General features: G+C 45.2%; 1 protein-coding gene across 2 annotated transcripts in view; it reads right to left on the bottom strand.

Annotated features, from left to right (window-relative positions):
• UTP14A (UTP14A small subunit processome component) overlaps positions 1 to 27,132 on the bottom strand; it is a 458,135-nt gene that overhangs the window by 416,501 nt on the left and 14,502 nt on the right. For both annotated transcript variants that reach the window (XM_085607771.1, XM_085607772.1), the window contains one exon: positions 4,141 to 4,222. In XM_085607771.1, coding sequence (XP_085463897.1) covers positions 4,141 to 4,221 — 81 coding nt within the window. In that variant the 5' untranslated portion in view covers position 4,222. The remainder of the gene's footprint in view (positions 1 to 4,140; positions 4,223 to 27,132) is intronic.

The raw sequence follows: 27,132 nt of genomic DNA, 5'->3' as shown, positions 1-27,132 counted from the left end.
GTATTAGTTGTTTCGGAATGGCAGGAGGTGCAAGTCAATGCCATTCCCCAGTAGGCCAGACAGCTTTTTAGACCAGGCACTATGTCCGTGCCCTGGAAAGATCTTTCCCCGTAGGGTTTGGAGCAGTGAGTTAGACCTTTATAGTGGATCTTCAGGGAGGGAGCCGCTGTCCCGCTCGATGTTGCTTATAAAGGGGTGCCAGTGCCTATCTGTACAACGTAAGCGTTGCCCCTATTACGGGGCAGATATGGTTTTTCAGACCGGATAGCTATTGTAGTGTGGGACCTGCAGGCGCTCAACAGAAGTAGTTTGAACACTGGGGCCTATCACTATGGAAAGTACAGGATCGCAGTTCTTCTGTAGAAGTCCTCAATGTGAGATATCAACAGGCTTACTCGTTTGGTTGATGGGCCCAACCCCTTGTGGATTAGGCCTAGTTTCCCACAGCTCAGGAGTCAAAAATAGATGGGTCAGGGAGGTATTTACTCTTGAACATATGTCCCACCAGTGACGCACGTCTTGACCAACCGGAGTGCCTGAGTGGGGTGTTGGTGGAAATGGGGGCGGGGGAGACTGGGGCAAAGGAAGTACTGCTTCCAAACCCATCTTGTTTGTTACTCCGGTCTTTCACATCTCCAGAGTTTTTTTCTCACTCTTGATAAAAGCAGGCATCTGCATTTCTTCTGGCACTTGTTATAGTAGCACCTTTGCAGCCTCAATTTGTTCCTCTAATGAGCTGGCATGGCGTCAATGGAAAAATTACAGCTTATCTTGTCACAGCTGATAATATAATAGCCAGTGGTAAGATGAACTATGTTTAACAGTATAGTGCACTTTGATACAGCATTCATTACTTTTCAGTCACTAGTCGCATGGAGGGAATAATAAATACTAAGAAATAAGAAAATGTTGGAAAATCTTTGATAGACATCTAAATAGATATCTCACACTACAACTTGGAGAAAAGACCAAAACACTGTTCATCATCATATTACTTTATTTCGGCCAAGAGGCCATATAAGTACAATATACCAACATCCAGTGTGCATACAAATAGCACAGGTAAAAACAATCAAATAAATACAGCTTTCTAAAAAGATGAAGTATAAAATACAAAGTACAAAGGACTGCATGTAAGATCTCAAGTGTAAAAAAGGACAGATACAAAAATACTGTGGGCTGTAATGTAGCCAGGCAAGCGAAAGTGCTTAATGCTTAACATAAAATATTTCATAATCCATCGAGCAGAGTACACGCTCTTTGCCAAAACAATAACTGCTAATCGGTTGTAAACATTAACTCATGAACCTTGACCTTAGACCACCTGTCTCAGGGCCCAGCCTTTAATGCACCAGCACGAAGGGACCAGGCTCACTTTAAATATCTTATAAGGGCAAATACAATCACTTCAGTCGTGTCAGTTTTCATTATGCGTAAAGCTACTGCATATTGTTTGACTGCCAAGTTTCGACAAAGAGGAAGGATCCACTTGGCTCTAGGGGCTTTGTAATTTTGACAGAACAATAAGAAGTGGATCTCAGATTCAGCAGTGTTTGGACAAAAAGACCATCTCTCAAGTCCTTGCCCACAATGATCCCACTTTACAATAGAGAACCTCAACAGCAGTGTGCCAATTCGGAAATGAATGTACAAGGATTTAGCCTCAACTGGGGTATTCTTATCCAGGAATGATGCAAAGTATCTTGTAGGCTTGTGGCTCAAGAATTTGCTTACCAGCCCTTCAGACCTCGTATCGCGCCACACTCTTTCTAAAACAGAGTCCCAGAAAAGCCCCTTTAATCGTCTGGTTGAGTTCCCATCAAGCATGGTAGGATCTTCCCATGTGCTCAGTAAGTTTAGATTGTTACCGTAGGATCTTACAGCCAAGGTGTAATGCAATTCTTGTCTAAAGTAATAATCTACTGCAAGACCGCTTTATATGGAACCAGCTCTTTGGTTGTCCAGATTCTAGCCTAGTAAATCAATGTTTTAAGACAAGCAACATGTTCAATTCTTTTCAGGTTTAAGTCCCACCTTAGTGGCATGGAGGGGTGGGGGGTGGGGGGGGGGAAGGGGGGGGGGGGGGGAGTAATCGATGGGACATTCACCAGGGACCTTAGGAACCTATTTTACATGGTGGAAAGTCTGTTAGTGTCAGCTGAGATGCATATTTCTACCCCATAAAGAGTGCTCCACCCACCGCTGGGTACACCTCAACAGCTGGGGAAACTGCTCTATTATATGTTATTTTGTGTTTCTTAGCGATCACAACTGCCCTATGGGACAAGAGAGTGTTCCTTTTATGAAACTGTAGATCCCAAGTGAGTTGCTCTGAGAGCCTGACTCAAGTAGTCAAAGCGCTTTACTTGTTCAATTGGGGATCCATCAACAGTCAGATTATTTCTAAATGAACGATGCAAGTTTAGCACCATCAGTTTGGATTTCCCTGCATTACTCTCAGGACCTCTGCGCCTGCTAAATTCTACAAAGTGATTCAACAAATGTTGCAAGTCCATGGGGGTTTGTGAGGTTAACAGGGTATCATCTGCAAAGAGCAGTACTGGGATACGTACAGCAGCCAGCTTTGCAGCGTTGTGCTGGCAGTTGGACAAATCGTCCACTACTCCATTCATAAACAAGAGAGGTTGGGAGCCAGCACATAACCCTGACAAACACCCGCTCGACAGGAAACTGTTGGGTTAAGCCACCCAAGTACTTCCATCTCACCTGGGCATACGCATCTGTATGTAGCATGATTAAAAGATGCAGGAGAGCACGAGGCAGCCTCATCTGTTCCAGCACCTCCCAGAGTGTATGTCTCGGTACTAAGTTGAATGTAGCCCTCATGTCCACAAAGGCCGCAGACAGATGCTCTTTCCCAACAGCGATGTGTATCCAGCACAAGATCATAAAGCGGAATATCTAGTCCACCATCCCGGTCTTCTCCCTAAAACCTGCCTGAAAGTGTGATAAGACATTCTGATGCGCCATCCACTCACTGATCACGATTAGGACTTGGCAACAAAAGATCTTCTGGATGCAATGTATAAGGCTAATGGGCCTATAATTTGCGGGGATGTCTTTCAGTCCTTTTTTGTGAATAGGGACTATTATTGCACCTCGCCATGTTTCTGGGATTGCCCCATACCTCCCCCCCCTCCCCCGAGAGAAACGACATTTGTTAACATATTCTAGTAGGGGACCTAGATATTAGGCTGCAAGTGGAATTAATCCACGAAGATACTTTCCGGGTCTGGGGCCATTTTTTTCCCATTGTGTAAATATTAATAGTCAATTCTCCCTATTGAGGTTTAAGAACCGTGGAGCCAGAGTGATCGACAATGTAGAAGCATTACTTGAACCATTTAGACCCTTGTTGTACAGAAATTTAAAGTATTCAACCCAGAATTCTGCTGGGCAAACACTTCAGGGGCAGAGCTACCGCAACACTTGCCCACCAGAGGCAACCTGCATAAGGTCCTGTAGTCCTCTTTCCCAAGGGCATCTAGCATCTGTGACCATTGAGACTCCTCACAATCTTTTTAGCTTTAACCAAACAATGTTTGTACATACTCCTTGCCAATATTATTTCTGATTTGGAGCCTGCCTTGATGGCAAATCACTGTTCAGTTCTTGGCAGCTAAAGCAGAGCTTATTTCTAAGACAGACCACACACACACACAATCTTGATTTCCCATGACATGGGTCATCTTGAAACAAATATCCTTCAGTAAAGCCGACTAAAAAAGCACGAACATCAAGAGACTCTGTTGAATTGGAAATAGCAATACACAAGACCGTTGGTTCTAGCTACTATAGGCAGCCTTTTCATCTTGAATTTAAGATAAGGAACATTCTGGTATTTTATTAGCAGAATAAAACGTTACTTTTCCACATATCAAAATAAATCCCATTCTTTCCCACGACACCCAATAGAAAGGTACCTTCAAATAACACCCCAGTTCCCAAATTATTCAGTGCCATCATCTTGAAACATTTGGTGTGAAATGTAATTTATTTGCAGACTTTCAAGGAAAATTTTAGTGTTTTATCGATAATATTATTTTAGTTTCCTTACAATTCGTACACACATGGAGCAAAGAGGTAAAATACTACAAATTGGATATACTCATCATTTACCTCCTCATCACTAGCGCTCATAACATAGTCTTTAATAAAGAAATCATCTTCTCCATCCCCCATTGCCAATAGTGGGTTCATCCTGAAATGAAAAATAATAGCACATGTAATACAAAACTGTGAGTGGAACACTCATACACACATCTGGAGACCAGAAACTATTATGGTCCCATATTATAAATCTAGACAATGGAAGTCATGAAGCAACATCATACAAACAACGTAACAATCTATGAAACAAAGACACAAACATGGTAAAAGGCTCACATCCTCATACAGAAAGGTTAAACCACCCCCAAAAAAGGGGAAAAACATCCAGTGTCCAGTGCAAGAACATATCCAGTAAGTCGTGGATCCAAGATATCAGCTTGCACAATGAAATCTGGATCACCTCCAGCTCAAAAACTAATTAAGATTTTCTCAGACCTGCAGCCGAGAATCCTCGAATACTTTGACTTCTTGATGCCAGGAGGCAAATGGTGTACATATTTTCTAATTCATTAGGTTTCAAGAAAGGACTTGGTTGGGACACTGATTTAAGAGGGCAGTAATTAACAACTGTGAGCATTTTTGCAGTTCTTAAATACCCAAACCTGGGGCCGGGCAGGAGGAGGCCTTAAAACTTCAATGCACCAACTTTAATATTCAAAGAAAAGTTTAGATGTACCTGATCTGGGGCAACAACAACTGACTTCCACTGATAGCTAAGAAAGCTCAACGCTTGGCTCAGAAATGTGGAGGAACAGAAATCATGGTAGCAAAATGCATTGCAGTTAAATATAAAAATATGGAAATCCTAGGCAAATGAATTTGAAAATAACTTTTTTCATGGTAAAAATAGAAAACATCAAAAATGAAAGTGGTTAACCAAGGGACAAGTGCGCATATGATATAGGCATACCAGCCGAAGCCCCCTTCTTGGAGAACTGAGCAGGGTGTGAGGCTCTGGTGGAGCCCTCGAGGTGCACTCTTTTGACACGGGCGACAGAGGGAACGGATTCCATCGGACGCAGGGGTTGAGGTAGACACCCCGCCCCAACTAAAGGATCCAGATCAGCCGTCTTGAGGAGTGACATTCACCAAGGTGTGCGCTTCCATTCTGGCCCCCCCTCGTATTTGTTGTTCTGGACACTTTTTGGAACTAGTTTGTGTTACTTGAGCACACATTCACAGTCAGGAGATAGATGCTGTTGGCGGTGAAGTTGTACCCCAACTACTAGAGGGGTAGTTGGGAGGCTCCCAGTTTGTTCAAAAAGATATATTTATTTGTATGCTACTCAGCACCACTTTCCTTATGGCGCAATTGCTCTTTGTTACTATGCTGTCGAGAATTCATACACACAGGCAAGTTGGGATTTTGACCTGAAATGTCAATGTTATGCATGGCTTTCCTGGCAAAAGGTTGTCCCAGCGCTAATTACAGAAGAGGAGAGGGTGGATGCATGAAAGGGATGCTAGATCAGCAGAAAAGCCAGGTCTTTACTGCCTTTCTAAATGACAGAAGATTAGTGATATTTCTGATAGGAAGAGGCAGAGAATTCCAGAGGGTGGGAGCAAGCACCTTAAACAAGCGCCCCCTGCTCTAGCCCTACGGAATCGTGGCACAAAAGTGAGCTGTGGATCAGCGGAGCAAAGGGCGCAGGTAGGGGTGTAGGGATGACAAAGATTATTCAGAATGCCGGACCAGTGCCTGTGATAATTTGGTGTGTGATGCAAAGTGTTTTGAACTGGATTCTTTGCTCCACAGACAACCAGTGAAGGCGATGCAGCAAGCCTGAGACAGAACTATATCTAGGCAGAGCAAACAGAATACGGGCTGCCGCATTCATGGCGCGTTGTAGCCTTTGATGACGGACTTATTGTATCTCAGCAGAAGGCTATTATAATAAATCAGCCTAGCCAGAACCGTGGCTTGAATGACTAACTGATGGGTGTGGGAGTCAAACAACCCCAATATGGGTTTAAGTCCAACCAGTAGGCCGAAGCAAGTCCTAGCCACGGATTTAGAATGGTCCTCAAATGAGAGGGCATTGTCAAACTGGACACCCAGATTTTTTACGCCGATTTGAGGCTCCGGAGGAGTGCCCAACGTCAGCGGCCACCACTTGTCTCCCCATATATGAGAGTCTCTGCCAAATAGGAGGATCTCTGTTTTGGATGAGTAAAGCTGGAGACAGTTCAATTCCATCCAGATGGCTATAGCAGATAGATAGTCTCAAAATTTGGCAGCATCCTCACTTGGATCCTTAGTAAAGGATAGGATCAGCTGCGTGTCACCTGCATATGACATCAAAGAGATATCACGGGTTTTGGCCAACATGGCCAATGGTTGCATGTAGACATTAAACAGTGTTGGACTTAATGCCAACCAGTGTTGGACTTAATGCCGCAACGGTGTGGGTGTCTCTGCGAGTGAAAGGGAGAGACAATGACATGAAAGGACCTGCCAGACAAAAAGGAAGTAAACCAGGCAAGAGTAGTAACCAGTAATACTGATCTCCTGCAGCCGATGAAGCAGGATGTTATGCGAGACAGTATCAAAGGCAGCACTGAGGTCCAGCAGAATGAGAGCTGCCGTACTTCCCTCAAAGAGAAGCTCCAAGTTGCTCTGTAACTGTCAGTATAGCTGACTCCGTGCTGTATTTTGGCCTGAAACCATTTTGCGAGGAATCCAATATACAATGGGATTCCAGATATTGCACTAGTATGGTATTCACATAGGATTCCATTAATTTTGCAAAAACAGGAAGCAAGGAGATCGGACGATCATTCTCCAGCCTAGAGGCATCTAATGACAGTTTCTTCAGCAGCGGGATGACCTTCGCATGTTTCCAGGCTTGCGGCAACTGTGCTGTCCTTAGGCAAAGGTTAATGAATTCCAGGCAACTAGGAAGTAAACATTCCTGGAGTTTACCAAAGAGTTCCGGTTTGAAGGGATCATCAGGAGACCCTGACTTTATTTTGGTCAACAGGACCCGAAGGTCATCCATCAGCGTAGATGGGAGAGCAGAGAGAGATTAAGTCTCACTGACCCGTCGTACTCTCTTCCTATGGCACATAGCCTCACTTTTTGATTGAAAGCGGTCATAGATGCCCACCATTTTATTAATGAAACTAGTGGCCAGAGTTTCACATTGGGCATTAGACGCAATGGTGCTGTCGGCTGTCTGAGGTGACTTCACCATATCTTAACAAAGCAAAAATTGTTTTGGAGGGATTATTATTGATTTTATTTGCAAGATGTGCAGCACGAGCTTTCCGTATCAGTTTGTGGTAAGCTTTCCTAGGCTTTGTATATTACAATTTGGCTGAGGGACTGTAAGCTCACCTCCAGGTGCGCTCAAGTGCTTTACAGTTTTTCCTAGCAATGGTAAGAGTCTCGTCAAACCAAGCATGCGACGGGGCTTTCTTCTGATGGGTCCATTTCGAGGGAATGCATTTATCCAAGGCCTGGTTGATCCATGTTCCCAGGCAGTCGCTAGACCTTTCTGTGTATGCAGACAGCATAGGTTGGGAGATGGCTAGAATGTCTTGAAAGGAGGAATGATCAAGTTTCTGCCAAAGGCGTTTAAATACCAAATTGCGAGGAGCCGAGAATTTAGGGCCAACAAGGTGCAATGAGCTCCTGGAAACTGGGCTCCTAGAAAAGTTTAAACGAGGGGTGGAGTTGAGGTAAGTTCAAAAGCTTGCCCCCAAGGACCTTCTTTTGAAAGAAACCCACCTTTTAGGTACCAAGTGCACCTTTCTGGGGAGACACAGCTACACCAAAGTATTTCAGTCCAGCTTTGAAAGAGAGAATGATTTATGAGCAAGTATCACAGCCCCCTTGATTCCCTTACAGTCTCCAAATCCCATAATGACAAACAGGGGTCGCTTTGTTTTAACTGAAAGAAATTTAGAAGGGGCCCATGGACGTTGGGCAGCGTGTAAGTACAGCCCACACTGCTAAGCAATAGTTTGCAAGCTCTGTCTGAGGAACTGCTGCAGATTTTGTAAGTACTATATCAATCTACTGGTCCCCATTTTGGCATATGTATTAGGAACTAGTTTTTACTTGTTGAAAACCAATTCCCATGATCAGTCCTGTTTTCACCTGCAACGATCTGTCTGTTTCCCTAAAAAGGCCTGTAAATCTTAATCTCATCTTCACATTTCCTGAGCATTCAAAGACCGAGATCAAATGTGAGATTCTGTTTTCATAGGGAGTCTGTTCCGTGCCCCCACCCTCTACCTCATCGCTCCTTGTTTTCCTTGTTAAGACCCACACGGATTACAAAAGTTTGTAATCCGTGTTTGGAGAGGAATAGGAGTAAAGTAGAAAGAGGTGGGAGGAGTTTTTCCTTTTAATGTTTGGATTCATGTTTTACTAAATGGAAGTGGCAGTATTCTCACACCCCAAGCTCAGATCAATATAGAGCGCTCTTTTGGAGTGATTTAAATGTTCTGTATACTTTCTTGTTTAATTGTCTTCAACAGGCGTATAGGTGACTATTGTATACACTTAGGGTTGGCAGCAGCAGGCGGTTGGTTGAGTATATTTCTTTTTTGTACGGAATTTGGACTTTATAAGCTGTTTTTACCGAAGTTAAAGGCTCTTTCAAAATATCAAATCTACATGTAAGTGGATGTTTTACAGCACCTTGTTACAGGTTTGCAGACGTGTTCATCAATTTATGTTGTTTTCCTAGATTGTGTGATGTTCTAAGGCTTTTTTTGTTTTTGTTAAAGTCTATACTATAGCAATGCATACCAATGTGCTGTGGAGAAAAGAACGAAAGTCCAGTGGTGTCTTAATGTTGGCATGCCCGGACCACACTAATACAGTGTGTGAGCGTGTGCCTAGTCTTACCATCTATAATACACTGTGTATCCCAGAGACCATGCTTAGTGTGATACACCATATAAGGCCTGCCAGATGTTCCCTCTAGTATGATATATAGTGTATGCTTTGCCGTCAGGCCGAATGTGATATTGTGTGTACAATCCACGGTCCTGTGTCAGGCAAGCCAGAGGCCTTGCCTAGTGTCATTTAGTGTATGGTGACCAGCAAGTCCCTTTCAATTGTACTACACTGTGTCAGACCTACTTAGTGTGATACACTGTGTGAAGCTATGCACGGTCCTGTCAACTGTATACCCAAGGTAAGGTTTTGACTGGCATGATATAGTGTGTGAGGACTGCTAGAGGGCCTCCCTTGCATGATATAGTGTCTGTGGACTGACCCGGCCTTATCAGATATCATCAGTAATTATGCGGCAAGTGAGCTCCAAATTATGTGTCAGAGTAGACTAAATTATGTGGCAAGAAAGGGGAAATTATGTGGCATAAGGCAGCACTTTATGCTATTACTTCATACTTTTGTACTTTTTACACATGTTAATTACTGTCTGGGCAAAGATTTCACCTCATTACTACCAGTTCAACAACCAAATACAGACATAAGTAACTGCAAGATTACCAGTTTGCCTTTGCGAAGTACCTTTCATGGCTTGTTAACACACATTGCTACATTTTTAGTAAGTTCTAGTCTGTTTGAGCTAGAATTTTTTTTTGTGAAAATCTGCAGAATATACTGCAGATGATGGATTATTTGGCAAATCCACAATGATGCAAAAAACAGCTACAGCCACAGAATCACATCATTTCAGTGGCCTTGAATAGAATACATCATGTAAGGCCCACCAGAAGCCCTACATAGGTTCATTTAGCGCAATTCCCACTAGAGCAGTAAACTGTAATGCACTGTGTAGAGGTTCTGCCTAGTGTGAAAGTGTGTGAAGCCTGCAGGGCGATAACTGTCAACAAATATCTGCCATGAATAACTCAGTATAAAATACAGGATACAGGCTCTGTCTGGTGTATGCATTGTATAAATTAGCTCTCTTGGGGTCCTGACTAGTTTACTGTAGTGGGTGAAAACTGTCAGGGCCCTGACTCTTCTAACACTGCGTCAAAGTGTGGCAGGTCTGCCAGGGCTGATCTGATGGCCTGCCAGTTCCCTTGCCTGATAACACAGGTCACAGTACCTGCTAATATCACAACTAGAGGATTGAAACATATGACGGATGTTAGGGTGATGAATAGTGTTTCATAGCAAATCTCCACCTGGTCCATAAAAACTCAAAAGCAGATTTTTGGTACAAATACTGAAGAGCACTAGTGTTAACTGCCTGGTGAAGGGGACCCCACTGTCCCATCCAGCGTATCCATCAATATTCGCCTCTCCCTTCTCAGTTCCACTGTGGGAGAAATGCAAAGACCACCCTTATACTTATTCCACTTTCCCCATTTATGGTCCCACTTTTTGGGGCAGCCTCGTCCCTTAAATACAGTTTTTTCGGCCACCATAGCATGCTCCATATGGGTTGCCCAGCCCCTCACCCATGGCAACTCATCAGCCCCCCATTTCTGGGCAATATTTCGTTTGGCTATGGCCCACCCCATGGTCGCCCAAGCTTGTTCCGTCTGTGTAAGATCGGTTGCCTCCCATATATTGAGGAGGCATAGTTTGGGGGAAGGTTGAGTAGGTTTGCCACAAGCCCGGGTTAGTTGCCGGGTGACATCTGTCCAATATTTTTGGATGTGGGGGCAGTCCCAAATTATGTGCGTGAATGTACCAGTCTGGTTGCATCTTCTTAGGCAGAGCGGGTCCGGCCTCCTACCCAACTTAAGCAACAATGGGGCATCAAAGTAGACCCTGTGTAGCACCTTAAGCTGTACCAGTCTGAGTCGCATAGGAATCGCCACCTCCCTCGGAGACGCCAGCGCCTCCCTCCAGTCTGAGTACTCCACCCCCCCCCCCCCCCCCATGTTGCGCTCCCAGCTCTCCCGGAGTTTCAACATTGGATCTGTACGGTTATTCACTCATTTTTTGTACGTGAGGGAGGTGGCTTTACGGTCCATTGGATCCAATAAAAGGAGGTCTTCCAGCAGGGAAGAGTCTGGAAGGGGAGTTCCCCCGGGGAGGGCCGAATCAATGGCGTGGCTAATTTGTATATACATAAAAGTCTCTGAGGGTGCAAGGTGGTATTTCTTTTGGAGGTCCGCAAACGTGGCCTTTTTCCCTTTCATCCACAAGTCCCCAAACCTAGAGATCCCAATCAGGTCCCACTTGTCAAACACTGGACATGCGCTAAGGTGACCCAAGATATCTGGTTCCCACAGCGTAGTCGCCTTGGTGAGACGAATGTGCCACCCCAGCTTACGCTGGACTGCATGCCACACTTCCACCGTGCGAGCCGTGGGGCCTGTGAGCTGTAATTTACGATGGTTCGTGTAGAGTGCCCTATTGTATCACCCCCCTCCCCAATCTGCCAAACATCTGTCCTGAAGTTGGGATCATCATGGGAGGCCAAACGCCCATCTATTGATGGCTGTCAACTGCGACGCCTGATAATAGAGGCGTAAGTCCGGCAGCCCAATACCCCTTTCGTACCACCCGATGGTTAGTTTGTTTATGACAATGCTTGGGGGCCGACCTTCCCAGAGCAGCCCCCGTACCACCCCTTCAATTTGCGAGAAGTAGGAGTCTGGGATCGGGTTAGGAGCATTTTCCAGGGCATAAAGGAAGCACGGGAGAGCGAGCATTTTGAACAGGGAGGCACGTCCCAAGAGAGTAAGGGGCAATGACCTCCAATGCGCCACATCCGACTTCAAGCGTTGCAAGGTCTTCTGAAGATTCCATTCATGAAAAAGATTCACGTCTGGTGTGGTAAAAATGCCCAGATAACGAAAACCCTGTACTGCCACTGGGATGTCATAGCCCCTAGGGCTATGTGGGGGTTCACCCCTAAGTGCAAACATTTGGGATTTGGACCAATTTATCTGATACCCTGAGTGTGCACCAAAGAGGTGAAAAATATGCAGGACCCAACGTAGAGGTCGCACCGCTGAGGCCAAATATAACAGAATATCATCCGCGTAGAGCGATATTCGGTCCTCATGCTCTCTGGTCCATTTAAGGCCCCCGATTTCCGGGTCTCCCCTCACCCACACCGCCAGTGGTTCCAGCACCATGGCAAAAAGGAGTGGCGACAGAGTGCAACCCTGTCTCGTGCCCCGCCGTAGGGGAAAAATGGCAGAGCAGTGATTATTGACCGTGACATGTGCCGTGGGCTGCTCATATAACAGCCAGATCCATCCAATCAGTTTGGGACCAAACCTCATGCGGTCGAAGACATCAAAGAGATAGTTCCACTCAACTGTGTCGAATGCCATTGTGGCATCAAGTGACAATATGATCGCTTCCTCCTCGATCGTATCCATGCTCCCCAGCACACAGTGAACGCGACGGAGATTTCGAGCCGTATTTCTACTGGGCATAAAACCTGACTGATCTGGTCAGTTCGATACGGGATCAGACGATTGGCTATTAGCTTGGCAAGGATTTTTGCTTCCACCGTAAGCAGCGAGATAGGGCGATACGATCTGCACTCCTCCGCCGGTTTGCCAGGTTTGTGGATCACCACAATGGCAGCATTATGGATCTCGGCTGGCAACATCCCTGAGTCATAGCATTCGTTATATAAGTTTAACAGGTGGGGCGCTATCTTCGTTGCCATGGGTTTAAGAAGCTCTATAGGTATGCCATTTGGACCCATCGCTTTACACGACCGAACGTCCGATATTGCTTTTTGAACCTCTGCCACCAAGAAATACGCGTCAAGTGCCTCGCTATCATGAGATGAGAGGCTAACCACGTCTATAGAGGACAGGAGGTCTGCCGCCAATGAGGCTTGCGAATCCTGCAGGACCTGGTATACCTCTTTGAAATAAGACGCAAACGTTTCCGTGATCCCCTGGGGATCCATGGTCAACTTGCCATCCGGGCCCGCTATCGGTCTTACCCATTTAGCTGCCTGTTCCGTACGCTCCAGCCAAGCCAGGAGCATACCTGTACGTTCGCCCTGTTCATAGATCCGATGACGTGTGGCCAGGGATCGCAGAGTAGCATCCTCTAGCAATAGTTGTTTATAATCTTGCCTCTTTATTCCAAGCCTATGTTGTGTATCAGGGTTCGGGTCCCGGGCGAGGGATCCCTCTAAGTGTAGAATGTCCCCTTCTAATTCGACCACTTGCTTATTGAGCTCAGTTCTGTGGCCCACCATCAGTGACAATGCCCTGCCCTTAATTACCGCGCCATAAGCCCCCCCGAGAGTGTAACCGCCGACCCGACCGATCCCACGTTTTCATTGAAATAGTAGTCAGTGTCTTGTAGGAGGCCTTCCCTAATGTGAGGTATCTTTAATGCGCACGGCTGGATCCTAATCGTGCCCGGACACCTGACATTTCGAACGCCGAAGACCACCACAACGGGGGAGTGGTCAGATATACCTCGTGCCAGGGTCGTGGGTTCATTAAAATCATGTATATCATGCGCATGTGTAAATAGGTAGTCAATCCACAATTGACTGCCGTGTACCCCCGACTGGTGCGTATAATGTGTGTGTTGAGGATGTGCCCACCTCCAGACATCCACCACCCGAGAGCATTGGCAAATCCTTGGAGTTGAGATCCCTGCAGTGGGTCAGGTCTAGGCGGAAGTCGGTCTCGAAGGCTGTCCATGGTCAAATTGAAGTCTCCCCCCAATATCAAGGATCCTATTGGTAGGGCCAATATCAGAGCCCCTATGTCTTGTAAGGTTGGGCGCTGCAGTCCAGGAGGGGCGTACACCGAAACCACATTAACTTCTCTGCCTTCCCACAATCCCGTGGTCGCTGCATACCTGCCTAGCACATCAGTCCAGGTGTTTTGTACCATGTATGGACAACCCTTACGTAGGAGTATCCCCGCCCCTCTGGAGCCCGTAGTAAACCCGGAGTGTACGATCATGCAGTAGCCCTTCCTATTCAGTGCCATGCATGTATCCCCTATCAAGTGAGTCTCCTGTAGGAGCACTAGATCTAGTTTGTGTCGTTGAATATATTGCAGGACTATACCTCTTAATTTTGTCCCCCAGGCCATTCACGTTCCAGGTGGAAACTCTAAGTCCCTGTCCAGGCACCATCAGAACACAAGCAGCTCATCTTCAACAAAAGAAATCTGTCGTCCGCACATGCGCCCCCATTTCCATTAACCAGACCAAAGCAGAGACGATCAGCTGCCCTAGGCATGCCGCGATTCAGAATATCACTGTCCACAGTACCACTTGAGAGAATAGTTATCCAAAACCTACCACTGTCCGATGCGAGGAACCAATAAATTCCCAAACAGAACCAGAACCCCCCCCCCACCTGTCCACCCAGTCATAGTCCTTTTAAAAAAATCTATTTTAGCAGAGCTGCTATACAGCATGGCTGCAAATCATTGCTAAAGTCGGCAATGCCCGTGCTGTACAGCATGAACAAAATGCAATGGCAAAGCCAGCAGTCTCAAAAACGAGACTTATTGGCTTTGCCAATGCTTGTTATATCGTGGCATATATACCACACGAAACCAACAGACATCTTGGGACTTAAATATCGCCCCAATTTTTAAGTGCACCCGGGCCGGCCTGAAGATGTGGGCCCCACAATCGCTAAATTTTATGGGTCGGTAGTACATCGTAAAACCTTTATACAACAGTGGTGCTTCCCTGATTTGCTTACGTACTACAGAATTACTCTTGAACTCCCGCTCGCCATCTTCCAGGAGATTCCTGGAGTCAAGCTGTCCCCAGGGTATCACATGCCAAATGTACTCTCCCAATGTATGAGGGTGGCCTGGGGACTCTGGACCTCAGACCTTATTACCCGGCGGACCTAATGATAACAATCGCAGATTGGCTTTTTGGTGATAGGCACGACTCCTGGATGTTAACATTGACTAGCCTTGAGGCATTTGAGATTCTGGCTCTCCTTTATGAGCGGGCCCCCCAGCCTCACTATCACAAGTTTATCTTTTCTTTTCTCGTGAGTGCCCCTGTCTCACATTAATTAACTTGGTAAACTTATTGTAAAGACCGTCCTTTGGGTTGGCACCTGGCTGAAGCAAAAGATGCAATTGGCAGGTTTCAGTCTGTGGGACCTTGTTGGGAATTCTAAACTGGGAGACACATGGGACCATAATCATATTCTGTTCTTTGAATGAATGGTTAGTTGAGGAGTTTGACTTGGATAAATCTTTAAATATCTCCAAGTCTGTCATGCACTTGATATATAAAAGAGCGATCTTGAGGAAGTCCCACACAAACACACTTGAGGATAAACTGATGCTTGAACTGCTGGGCCATAAGGCAATCTCAAGAATCTACAGCACCATGTTCCTAAAACATCCCAGATCCGAAAGCCATATTGGAAGGGGATATGGGCGAGATGGAGGACAATGATTAGCGGGAGGCCAAGATGGCTGCCGATGATCACTCACAATTCCCTCTAACCTACAATTAATTAAATTTAATTTTTTCCATTGGATATACTATAGCCCTGATTCGTTGAGCGAAATGGGTAAAGCGCCAAATGCAGCGTGTACACAATGTGGCAAACCTGAAGGGACACTCTATAATAACATTTGGAGGTGCTATGCCCTGTTATTTTTAATTGTACACATACCATACATGACTTCTTAACTAAAATACAACTAATACTCAGCATTCTGGACCCCAAGGTGGCACACCTTGGAGTGATGGAGAATTGAGTTAAGCCTCAATTCCAGAGGGCATTGGTGGATATTGTGTTTTTAGTAGCCAAACAGGACATTACTACATTAACTATAACTCGTGCCTTCTCTATGCACTGCTTATACCGTTTCATATTATCTCACTTATACCATTTAAAATAATAGTATTTAGAAGAAAGGTTATATCGCAAATTAAATCTTTTGTGAGAACACAGTGCATGGCAGAGTAGCGAGTTATAGTTAATGTAGTGTGGCTGCAGAGTCAAATACACTGTGCATGGAGGGGAGGCGGTTTAAATAATTTGAAGGGGTTGCGCAAAGGTACAAGTATAAGTTTGGAAATTGTTATTTTTAAGTAGGTAGTTTGGTTTCTAGATTAAGAGTAAATAAATGTATCTGAACTTAAAGGTGGTGCATGAATTATAAATTAAAAGTTTAATTATAACTTAAGAATGTATAATGTTTGAGTATTTTAAGTTTAGTTTATATAGAAAGAATAAATAAAGTTTTCCTAACTAGAACAAAGGTTTAGTCTTATTTTTGTCATGAATTTAATTTATTTATTTTTTATAAAAATGTTTTTCAAATCGTAGGCTTAACTATCGTCGAGTGGAGTGTTATTAAGTGGATCAGTCAATCAATCAATCAATCAGTCATTTGTAAAGCACACTACACACCCGTGAGGGTCTCAAGGCGCTGGGGGAGGGGGAGTGCTGCTACTTCTCGAAGAGCCAGGTCTTGAGGAGTCTCCTGAAGGTGAGCAGGTCCTGGGTCTGCCGCAGGTGGGTAGTGAGGGTGTTCCAAGTCTTGGCGGCGAGAAAGGAGTAGGACCTGCCGCCGGAGGTTGCTCGTTGGATGCGGGGGAAGGCAGCGAGAGCGAGGCTGGCGGAGCGGAGCGGAGCTGGCGGGTGGGGGTGTAGAAGTTGAGTCTGCTGTTCAGGTAGGCTGGTCCGGTGTTGTGGAGTGCTTTGTGTGCGGGGGTGAGGAGCTTGAAAGTGATCCTCTTCTTGATGGGGAGCCAGTGTAGGTCTCAGGTGGGGGGTGATGTGGCTGCGGTGTGGGATGTTGAGGATCAGTCGGGCGGAGGCGTTTTGGATGCGTTGCAGTCGTTGTAGGTGTTTGGCCGGGATTCCTGCGTAGAGTGCGTTGCCGTAGTCCAGCCTGCTGCTGACAAGGGCTTGGGTCACCGTTCTTCTGGTTTCGGTTGGGATCCATTTGTAGATCCTGCGGAGCATGCAGAGGGTGTTGTAGCAGGAGGAGGAGACGGTGTTGACCTGTTTCGACATGGAGAGGGAGGAGTTTAGTATGAATCCTAGGTTGCGTGCGTGGTCCGTGGGTGTCGGTGCTGTTCCCAGTGTGGTCTGCCACCATGAGTCGTCCCAGGCAGAGGGGGTTGGGCAGAGGATGAGGACCTCAGTTTTGTCCGAGTTCAGTTTCAGACGGCTGCTCCTCATCCATTCGGCGACGACCTTCATTCCCTCGTGGAGGTTGGTCTCGGCGGTGTACGGTTCCTTGGTGAGGGAAGAGGATGAGCTGGGTGTCGTCGGCATAGGAGATGATGTTCAGGTCGTGCTGGCGGGCTACTTGTGCGAGGGGGGCCATTTAGATGTTGAACAGGGTAGGGCTGAGGGATGAACCCTGGGGTACGCCGCAGCTGGTGTCGGTGGCTTTGGATCGGAAGGGTGGGAGGCGGACACTCTGGGTTCTGCCGGTGAGGAAGGACGTGGTCCAGTCCAGGGCCTTCTCCTGGATTCTGGCTTCTTAGAGGCGTGTCTTTAGTGTGCGGTGGCAGACCGTGTCGAAGGCGGCTGATAAGTCAAAGAGTATCAGGGCTGATGTTTCACCGTTGTCAAGTTGGTGTCTGATGTCGTCTGTGGCGGCGATGAGGGCTGTCTCGGTGCTGTGGTGTCGTCTGAATCCGGACTGGGAGGGGTCTAAGATGTTGTTGTCCTCGAGGTGGCGGGTCAGTTGCATGTTGACGGTTTTCTCGATGACCTTTGCCGGGAAAGTGGAGTGTGGTAGAGTAGAATGGAGTCGCAACCCCACCTCCATGGGGGGTCTCCCTGGGCACAGGTCGAAATGATGTGTCTACAGCCAAAATGAATACTCTTCTCATCATTTCTTGCTTAAACTAAATTATTTCAATGGCGTTCGAATTAGAACTTCATATCCCAATATGCATCACTTCTGTATTATACAAAGCGATTTCATTTCTTTCTCCCTATGCATTTTGGTTTGCTGCCTTCTTCAGGGGAATGTCTGCCCCGACCAAAAAAATACCAACAAAAGGAGCAATTTTCTTTTTTCCTCTCAGCCCGATCCATGAACTCCGGCGCAGCAGCACATTAAATCTCCTTCCTCACTTGGCCTCAGACTAGTACAACTCTGAGGCCAAGTGAGGAAGGAGACTAACGTGCTGCTACGCCGGAGTACATGGTGGCTTGGCGTACAGTATAGTGGCGCCACACTACATTAACTATAACTTGCCCCTTCTCCATGCACTAGTGATACTCTTGCATATTACATAAGTTATAGCATGTGAAATCATAACATTGATAACACTTATGACATCTGAAGTCAAATGATTTGTGAGAAAACATTTCATGGTAGAGTGGCGAGTTAATGTAGTGCGGCGAGTTGGGTGACACGACTGTGTACGAAGGTGCGCGACTTGTCGTTAATTTGAAGATGGTCCACAAGTACAAATATGAGTTATAACTAGGACTTAAAGTAATTTGAAAGTGGTTATAGTTAGGTGACACTTTTAGTGACAATGTAACGTTTTAAATTTACAAAACCAATTAAATTCAAGAGTTATAGTTATCTCAAGTAATTATAAGTAGTGCCCTAAGGTAACTATAACTTAGCCCTTGCTATGCACTACTAATTATCCCACATATTAGAACACACATGATATCTTCATGGACATCATTGATATCACTGCGACATTTGTGATCAAATTATTAAAGAGAAAACTGTGCATGGCAGGGGTGCAAGTTACCTTAGAATTGTTTCGGGCTGGACTGTTCTCATGAGGAGCAGGGTCAAGACTGATTTGCATATGGCTGGGCCCAAACTTGGGTGGCGTGGTAAGCAATACAACAATAGAATAAACCCAATAGAATAAACCCAGATCTGTGACTGGGGTGAAGGTTTACATTGTTCAGCATTCTATTCATCATCTGATCTTTTTGCTCTTGCCACCTTAAGTGGGATGGGTACGTCCAGACGTGGGTCCCATGCTCAATGTGCCACTGGATTCAAGCTAGCTGAGCTGATGAGGGGTGATACCCCGGAAATGGTCCCAGGATGCTTGATTTTGGTCCAGGAAGGACCAGGCCTTGCAATTTGGGCTGGACTGTTCCCGCGATGAGCAGGGTCAAGACTGATTTGTATATAGCTGGATCCAAACTAGGGTGGTGTGGTGAGCAAAAAAAAACTATGGAATAAACCCAGATCTGTGACTGGGATAAATGTTTGCATTTCATCCATCTTCTGTTCTTTTTTGCTCCTACACAAATCTGCATTCTGAAGTCTAAAGTTAATGAGGGAAGGAATGAGAGGGTGGTGGGACTACAGTCATCGCAGCCACATCTTCTCTCATCTGTGCTGCTGCCCGAGAAAGAAACAGTACAAAATATTTAGTTATCCAAGACACTTTTACAGTATTACAATATCATGTGTATGCCCCTAAAAGTTCAAGCACAGCCAGCTGGATAAATAAACAAATTGTTCACAGCTGTCCTGAAGGAAAGCCTTTTTTCTGTGGAAGCACACAACTTCTGTCCAACCGAAACATGAACTCCTGGCTACCAGCATGTGGGTGCAGCCAAAGGCCCACTCTAGCGATAATCACACAATTGCTTGGTGACACCTGCACAGCCAAACCAGGTTAGGAAAGGGATGTAGAACTATCCCCTGCACCTTCGTAAAGGTAATTCCGTACAACGGAGGGAGGCCTGAGCAGAGAGAACACAGGTTAGCATGGAAGGCCTGCAGGGTGACCACCATCTTGTGCAAGCCTTCCTATGTGTCTCTATGGCCACTCATTTGATTCAATACAATAAAATATTTACAAATATTACCCACAAATGTCTCAAATAAACAGACAAAGGACCTTGGTTATAGAGACTAGATGTGTCTTTCTGGGGAGAAGTGGTAGGCCGTCTCTCCACAGGGATGCAGGTAAAAAGGTCTGCACCCCTAAACTAGGATTCCAACAACCGCAACAAGTCAACGCATAGCCTAATATGAGTGAGCAATAGCCATCCTCATTATGGTTGGGATTCCACCCAGCCCATAGAACTAAACTATGCTGTCAAACATCTCCATTTAAAAAGTTGAGAATTTATAGTGGTCTTACAGGATTGTTGAGTCCACAAGAGGAGATATACAAGGACGGTCAAAAAAAAAACATGTGGCAGTGTGGCACTGCATTTCTAAGCTTGACAAATGTCATGCATTTCATCAGGCATACAGGCAATAAAGCATAACCCTGAAGATCACAAAGTCTGCGACAGCCAATGTCAACCAGTGCCAGTTTCAACACACATCTGTCTCATTGAAGCCACAAGTCGCCAAACCAATTACCTACACATCTAACACATTATATCTAAGAACTCACTGATAGCAAACAATCCATCCGAAGGAACAGAAGATAAGGCATCAAATCCAACTCCCAGAAGGACTCAAAACTGAAACCCTCTACTCCAAATTAAGAAAGTTCATCACCTTAGCAAATGCTGCAAACTGCAAATTACTCAAGGAAGACACAGTTTTCAAAGAAGACCCTCTTCAAATTTGTAAAACACTTCATCTATGTTATAAGACCATGCGACAGGTCAATTAAGAAAAAAAGCAAGGTGAGGTATCAGATACTACATCAACATCATCAAGTAGGCCACTGCTGCTCCTTTCATTTCACAATGAAACACACACAGACTGATGGACATCCTTCAAACTAACTCTTCCCAAGAGAAGACTATCAACACAGATTTCAAGGTCACCACCTTATCATTCTTACATCCACCACTATGCAAACCCTAACCAGAGAGGCATTCACAACACTGTCAATGGTTTCTTCATTCAATGCATCTTTTATAAGCATTGTCAAAGTTCTTAAGGATTCATAAGTACTGTAACAGTTTTACCTATTAAGGTGTATGTGCCCGAGGGCATCACAAGCTCTGTCTTTTTTGCCTGCTCTGGGACTTCATGCGAGTGTATTGTGCAAATCTAGTGATCATTTAAATAACTGGACATCAATAATCTCTTGGGTGAATTCCTTACATTCCCTAGTTTACTGTAAATTAAAAAAAACACATCCTTACAACACCATGGGCACAATGTTACCTGCAAAGAGGAAAAAATAAAATAAAGGAAGGTCAGTATAGTAGAATTTTTTTAATTGTTTATTTTCTCCAATGAGTGTCAAGACAAGAGCAAGGTAAAAAGTAACTAGTTACAGATTTCCTTTACTGTCTGCAGGTTAGTTCCTGCTAACCACCAACAATGTAGACTCTTTCTGGACATATCAAATACATTTTTATTTTGTTTATTTGGTTCACAGTTTACTAGTTTAACAATAAGCTTTTACAAATTCGATCTTTCTTTGCAGTCCTATTTGCGTTTGATCGAGAAGGACAAGCTCATCAGTAAACAAGAGGGAGCCGATGTTATGACTTGCAATGTTTGGCAAGAATTAATGTAATTTTGCCAACACGGCTGGCAGGCCAGCAAAAGCATCGGCATAGCCAATAGGTCTCGCCTTTGAAACCTTATAAGCAATTACTGAAGAGATGATATTGCCTTTACTTAGAGGTGTTGGTTTACATAATTTGGGGGTGGGAAACTGTGGGTTGTTTTACCCAAAATGTAGTCTGCCATTTAAATTAAGGATTGAAATTCCAAAAGTGCTCTGAAACACACCATTTTTCAATGTGATGGAATGGACACGTTTATTTTTGCTACACAGTTTACTTAGGCAGCTGAATAAACAAACAAAACCTTTCAAGCTACAAGGAAAAACGTTTGGTTAATTTTACCTTTCGGATACCTTAAAGTGGGCTGAGAGCGCCACAAGCCAAATGAAAGATGTTGGCACGCCTCTTCATGTCAATGCAAATGTGACTGCAAAAAGGCCAATACCTGTGCAAAACTGCCCTGAATCAGTGCAACACTGCATCCCACCCGTGTGTTTTAGTGATGTGTCTCTACCCACATGTGAGAACATCAGAATTAAGATGTTTTAAGATAAAGCTTCACTAGTGTTTTAGAAGGAAAAGGTTGCGACTATGAACACTGACATAAGCAGTACAATGTAGCATACACTCATTTAAAACTGAGATACAAATTTCTTTATATCATTTTTCCTGCAGCTTAGAGACTCATTAAAGAAGCATTGGAAAAGCCAAAAGGTTTCGCCTAAGCAAGATCTATTGGCTTTGTCAGAGTTTATTTTTTATTAATTAACATTTTTGAATTTTGGAGAGACTTTATCATACTTTATGTGATTTTTGTTCAGTGATATACACAGGCAAGCATTTTCAATGCTCGCCTCCAGCACGGGCTCTAAGATTTGAGCCAGACCCTTGGCTTGTCTTTGGTTCTCGTCCTGTTCATTTGTTGGCTTGCCCACCTATAGTATTTAGAGAATCAATCAATCAATCAATCAATCAGGGGAGTTATAAGTGCTCTACTCACCCGTGAGGGCTTTTTGAGGGGCGAGGGGGGGATTTTAGGAGGTAGTAGGCAGCTCTGTTCAGTCGAAGAGCCAGGTCTGAGAGTCTTCCTGAAGATGTTTAGGGAGTGGGAGCCTCCGATGTTGAGCGGGAGCTCGTTCCAGGTCTTGGCTGCGACGTAGGCGAAGTTTCTTCCACCTATTCTGGATCTGCGGATGCGCAGGATTTTGGCGAGGGAGAGGTCGGCGGATCGGAGGTTTCTTTTGGGTATGTGGAGGGAGATTCTGTCATTGAGGTATTGGGGTCCAGTGTTGTGGATCCATTTGTAGGCATGGGTGAGTATCTTGAACGTGATTCTCTTCTCAACGGGGAGCCAGTGGAGGTTTCGTAGACGTTGGTGGTGTGCTCGTGTTGAGGGGATGTCAAGGATGAGTCTGGCTGCAGTGTTCTGCATGGTGTGGAGTATGCGGATAAGAGACTTGTTGATCCCGGCGTAGAGGGCGTTGCCGTAGTTCAGTCTGCTGGTGAGGAGCGCGTGGGTGACGGCTTTTGTTAATTCGTGGGGGATCCACTTGAAGGTTTTCCGGAGGATTCGGAGGGTTTTGAAGCAGCTGGAGACGACAGTGTTGACCTGTCGGGTAATGGAGAGGGAGGAGTCGAGCACGATGCCGAGGTGCGTGGGTGTGGGGGTGCTGCAGAGGGCGGTGCTCTACCAGGTGTCGTCCCAAGCCGAGGGAAAGGATCCGAGGACGAGGACTTCTGTCTTCTCCGATTTGAGCTTCAGGCAGTTTCTGCTCATCCAGGATGCGACATCCTTCATTCCTTCCTAGAAGTTGAGTCTGGTGGTGATTCGGTCCTTGGTGAGGAAGAGGATGAGCTGGCTGTCGTCGGCGTAGGATACTATGCGGAGTCCGTGCTTTCTGACGATTACAGCGTGGGGGGGCCATGTAAATGTTGAAGAGCGTGGGGCTGAGCGATGATGCTTGGGGCACTCCACAGTTGGTTTCCGTGGGTTCGGAGAGGAAGGGTGGTAGTCTGACTCTTTGGGTTCTGCCGGTGAGGTACGAGCAGATCCAGTTGAGGGCAGTTCCTTGTATGCCAGCGTCGTGGAGTCTGGCGGTGAGTGTGCGGTGGGAGACGGTGTTGAATGCTGCAGAGAGGTTAAGTAGGATCATGGCCGCGGTGTGTCCTTGGTCGAGGAGGGTACGGATGTCGTCCGTGGCTGCGAGTAGGGCGGTTTCGGTGCTATGGTTGCTGCGGAATCCGGATTGGGAAGGGTCCAGGATGGAGTTTGCTTTAATGAATTTGGTTAGTTGTGTATTGACGGTCTTTCCTAGGACTTTGGCCGCGAAGGGGAGGAGGGAGATGGGTCGGTAGTTCTTGAGGTCGGTGGAGTCTGCTGAGGGCTTCTTGAGTAGGGGTCTGACTTCTGCATGTTTCCAGTCGTCAGGATAGGTGCCGGTCTTGAAGGTGGAGTTGATGGTGTCGTAGTTCGGGCGCGATGGCGGCTCTGCAAAAGATGTGCGGGGGCAGGGATCAGTGGGAGCCCCTGAGTGGATGCCTTTCATGGTCGAGGAGGTGTCTTCGGTGGTGACTGGGGTCCAGGAGGAGATGGTGGGCTGACTGGCGTTGCTGGAGCAGGAAGTGGATTCGGAGTTGGGTGTCTGGTCGTGGAAGTTGTCGTAGAGTGCCTTGATTTTCAGATGGAAGTAGGATCCAAGCTTGTCACAGAGGTCCTGTGAAGGGGTGATGTCCGTGGTTTCGCTGGAGGGCTTGATGAATTCCTGGATGACGCTGAAGAGTTGCTTGGAGTTGATGGCGTTGGCTAGGATCTTGTTTTGGATGAAGGTCCTTTAGGTGGATCTGATGGTGATCAAGAGTGGTGAGTATATGAAAGAAGATCTGTTTGGCGATCCAGGAAGGACTCATTAATAAATGCTGGTCTGATGCTTATTTCCAATTCAAGTGAAGTGAACTGTGTCCCTCATTGTAGTATCCACAATGTTCTGTTTTCAGAGGAGTGGGATTACAGAGAGAACCATATTTTGAAAAGCCGCTCACATAAGAGGTGGAGTCTGCCTTCCTAACCTTCATCTCACATCCCAGTGCTGTGACACCTTGGGAGCTGTACCTTGCTCAGTACTACACCCTTACATCTAACAGGCTGTGTGTGGCACAGGCGGAAGCGCAGTATTCTCACAAGGAATCTCTATGAGAGCCAGACAGGAAGGCAGGGGCGGGTGTCAAGCCCAGGAACAAATGGCTGGTGCAAACAAAGTATGAGCAACATCCCATAATTATTTCTCCGGAAGTGGAACACATTTCAGATATTTATGAACTTCTTGAAAACGGTTCTTATGTTTTTGATAAAATAAACTTGTAAACAGCGTGCACCTTCCAAAATCTTTGGCGACTCGATTAAAACTCCAGTCAAAGCCAGAAAATAATGTGTGTTGATGCCAAGCAATCCAGTCTGAATTGTGTTCCACCCAAATCATTGCACTGTATGTTCTTGTTCTTTTAAAATATATATATATATTACTGCATAATTTAACAATAATATATGTCATACTTACAATTCATTATCACCAGAAGGTTGCGAAGAAGAGAAAACAACAATGCAAAGAAAAAAGAATTATGCACTACGTTTTTCCACGTTTTTTTATTTTAAACCACCCCAAAAAAATAAAAGAAACCAGCCTATCTCCCACCCCACCCCACCCACAAGGAGTTGGCTACTCTAAGAAGAGTTAAGTTTTGTGGCTTACCCATTCCTCTCAATCCATCTTGACAATGGCTCCCAAATTTTTAATCCTTTCGTTCTTGAGCGCAATCCCCTTTTTGCATGAATTGCTTTTTCGAAATTGTAATTTGCTAATAGGCAAGACAACCACTGGTGAAACCCAGGGGGGCGGGGTTCTGATCCAACCAGAGGCGAGGCAAAAGCGAAGTATCGCCATACCAATAAACACAATTCATTCTCCTGGCTTCCCCTTTATTTGCTGGTCCACCCCTAGTACAATCAAGGACGGAGATGAGGAGGTAATCAACCTCTAGTGCCTCCTTGAGAAAGTTAGAGATCTCTTGTTTTAGATTATTTAGAGCATCACAGGAGGTAAAGACATGTTTTAGGTCTGCCTGAAATAGTGCACACCTGGGGCAGAAGGTTCCTCTCCCCGTCGCCCAATTGGCGATCTTTTTAGGGGTATAATACAGCGAAAAACAGGTTTCATAATATTGAGCTTGTAGGCGGGCCGGAAATTAAGATTCTGTGCAAATTCAGCTGAGTGATAGAAAAGGTTTTCCGGAATTCCTATCTCGGCTTTCCACTTTAGTGCTCGGACCTCCATATCATCTGGCATTAAAGCACTGAAAAGGTTATACATCTCGCCAATAGATAAAGTTTTATCCTTTCTTAGATTATCTATTATATTATTGCTGGCAAAACCGTTTGGCCCACCACCCTTCTTCAGTTAAAAAAAATCCTGAATTTGCAAATATTTAAAGGAATCTCTCCGATCTAGTTCGTACTGATCTCTAAGATTTTCAAAAGAGGATATGCCTGTTAGAGAATAAAAATAACCAAGCTTAGACAGACCCGCATCATGCCACCTTTTAACAATAGGATCATTAAAAATTTCAGGTAAATTGGGGTTATTGCAGAGTGGTGTATAGTAATTCAGGCGATCAAGACCCATCAGTTTCCGGACTGACCTCATGGTGAAGTGTTCCCCTTGCAGAATTTTAAAGCAAACTTGCTTATAATGGCTGTCATTCATGAATCGGCAAACCCAGTCCCATGCGTCTACCCCCATAATAAGTTCAATTGGGGTTGGTACTTCCTCAATACTGCTATGCCTTGATTTTTCTCTTATGAGGACTGATTGTATAATAAAGTAGTAGCCAAATAGTACAATCTTATGTTTGGTAAGGCCAGTCCTCCCTTTCTCTTGGTAAAGATAAATATTTATATGCTCTTCTAGGTTTCTCATATGCCCAGATAAAACGAGAAAATACATTTTCTATTTTTTTTAAGCAGTTAGTGGTAAATTCTAGCGGGATTGCCTGTAGAAAATATAAAAACTTAGGGAAAAATAACATTTTAATAATGTTACATCTGACAATAATCGATAAATGTAAGTTATGTAATCTCTTCAGTTCGGTTTCGTTCTGGATATTAAGGAATCAATGTTAACACTCACAATATTATCGATTTTAGCAGTAATCTCAACTCCGAGATAGTTTGCCTTTTCTACCACTCTCGTGTCATTAAACGTTGCACTATCATTACACACGATTTGGGTTTTGCTGCGATTAAGAGAATATCCTGAGAGTGACCCAAATCTCACCGCTTCTACTTCAATCTCGCCTATAGCCATTGCAGGGTTTGGAGTAACTATGGCAATGTCGTCGGCATATGCCAAGACTTTGGTTTCCCAACCGTTAGTAACGATAGGCCTTATAACCCTATTCCTATCCAATTGACGTAGGAATGAATCTATATAAATTGCGAATAGAAGCGGCGAGCTTGGGCAGCCCTGTCGGGTACCTCTAGTGATTTTGAAAGTGTCTGTTAATACACCATTAAGAAAGAGTCTTGCGCTAGGCTGAAAATAAAGCATTTTAAAAGCCTGTAGAAGTTCCTTACCTATTCCAACCCTTGACAGGGCCTCCCATAAGAAAGTCCAGGAGACCCTGTCAAAGGCTTTTTCTGCAT

Source organism: Triturus cristatus, chromosome 5_2 (assembly GCF_964204655.1).
Source record: "Triturus cristatus chromosome 5_2, aTriCri1.1, whole genome shotgun sequence".
NCBI classification, from domain to species: domain Eukaryota; kingdom Metazoa; phylum Chordata; class Amphibia; order Caudata; family Salamandridae; genus Triturus; species Triturus cristatus.
This window is presented reverse-complemented; position numbering and strand designations above follow the sequence as displayed.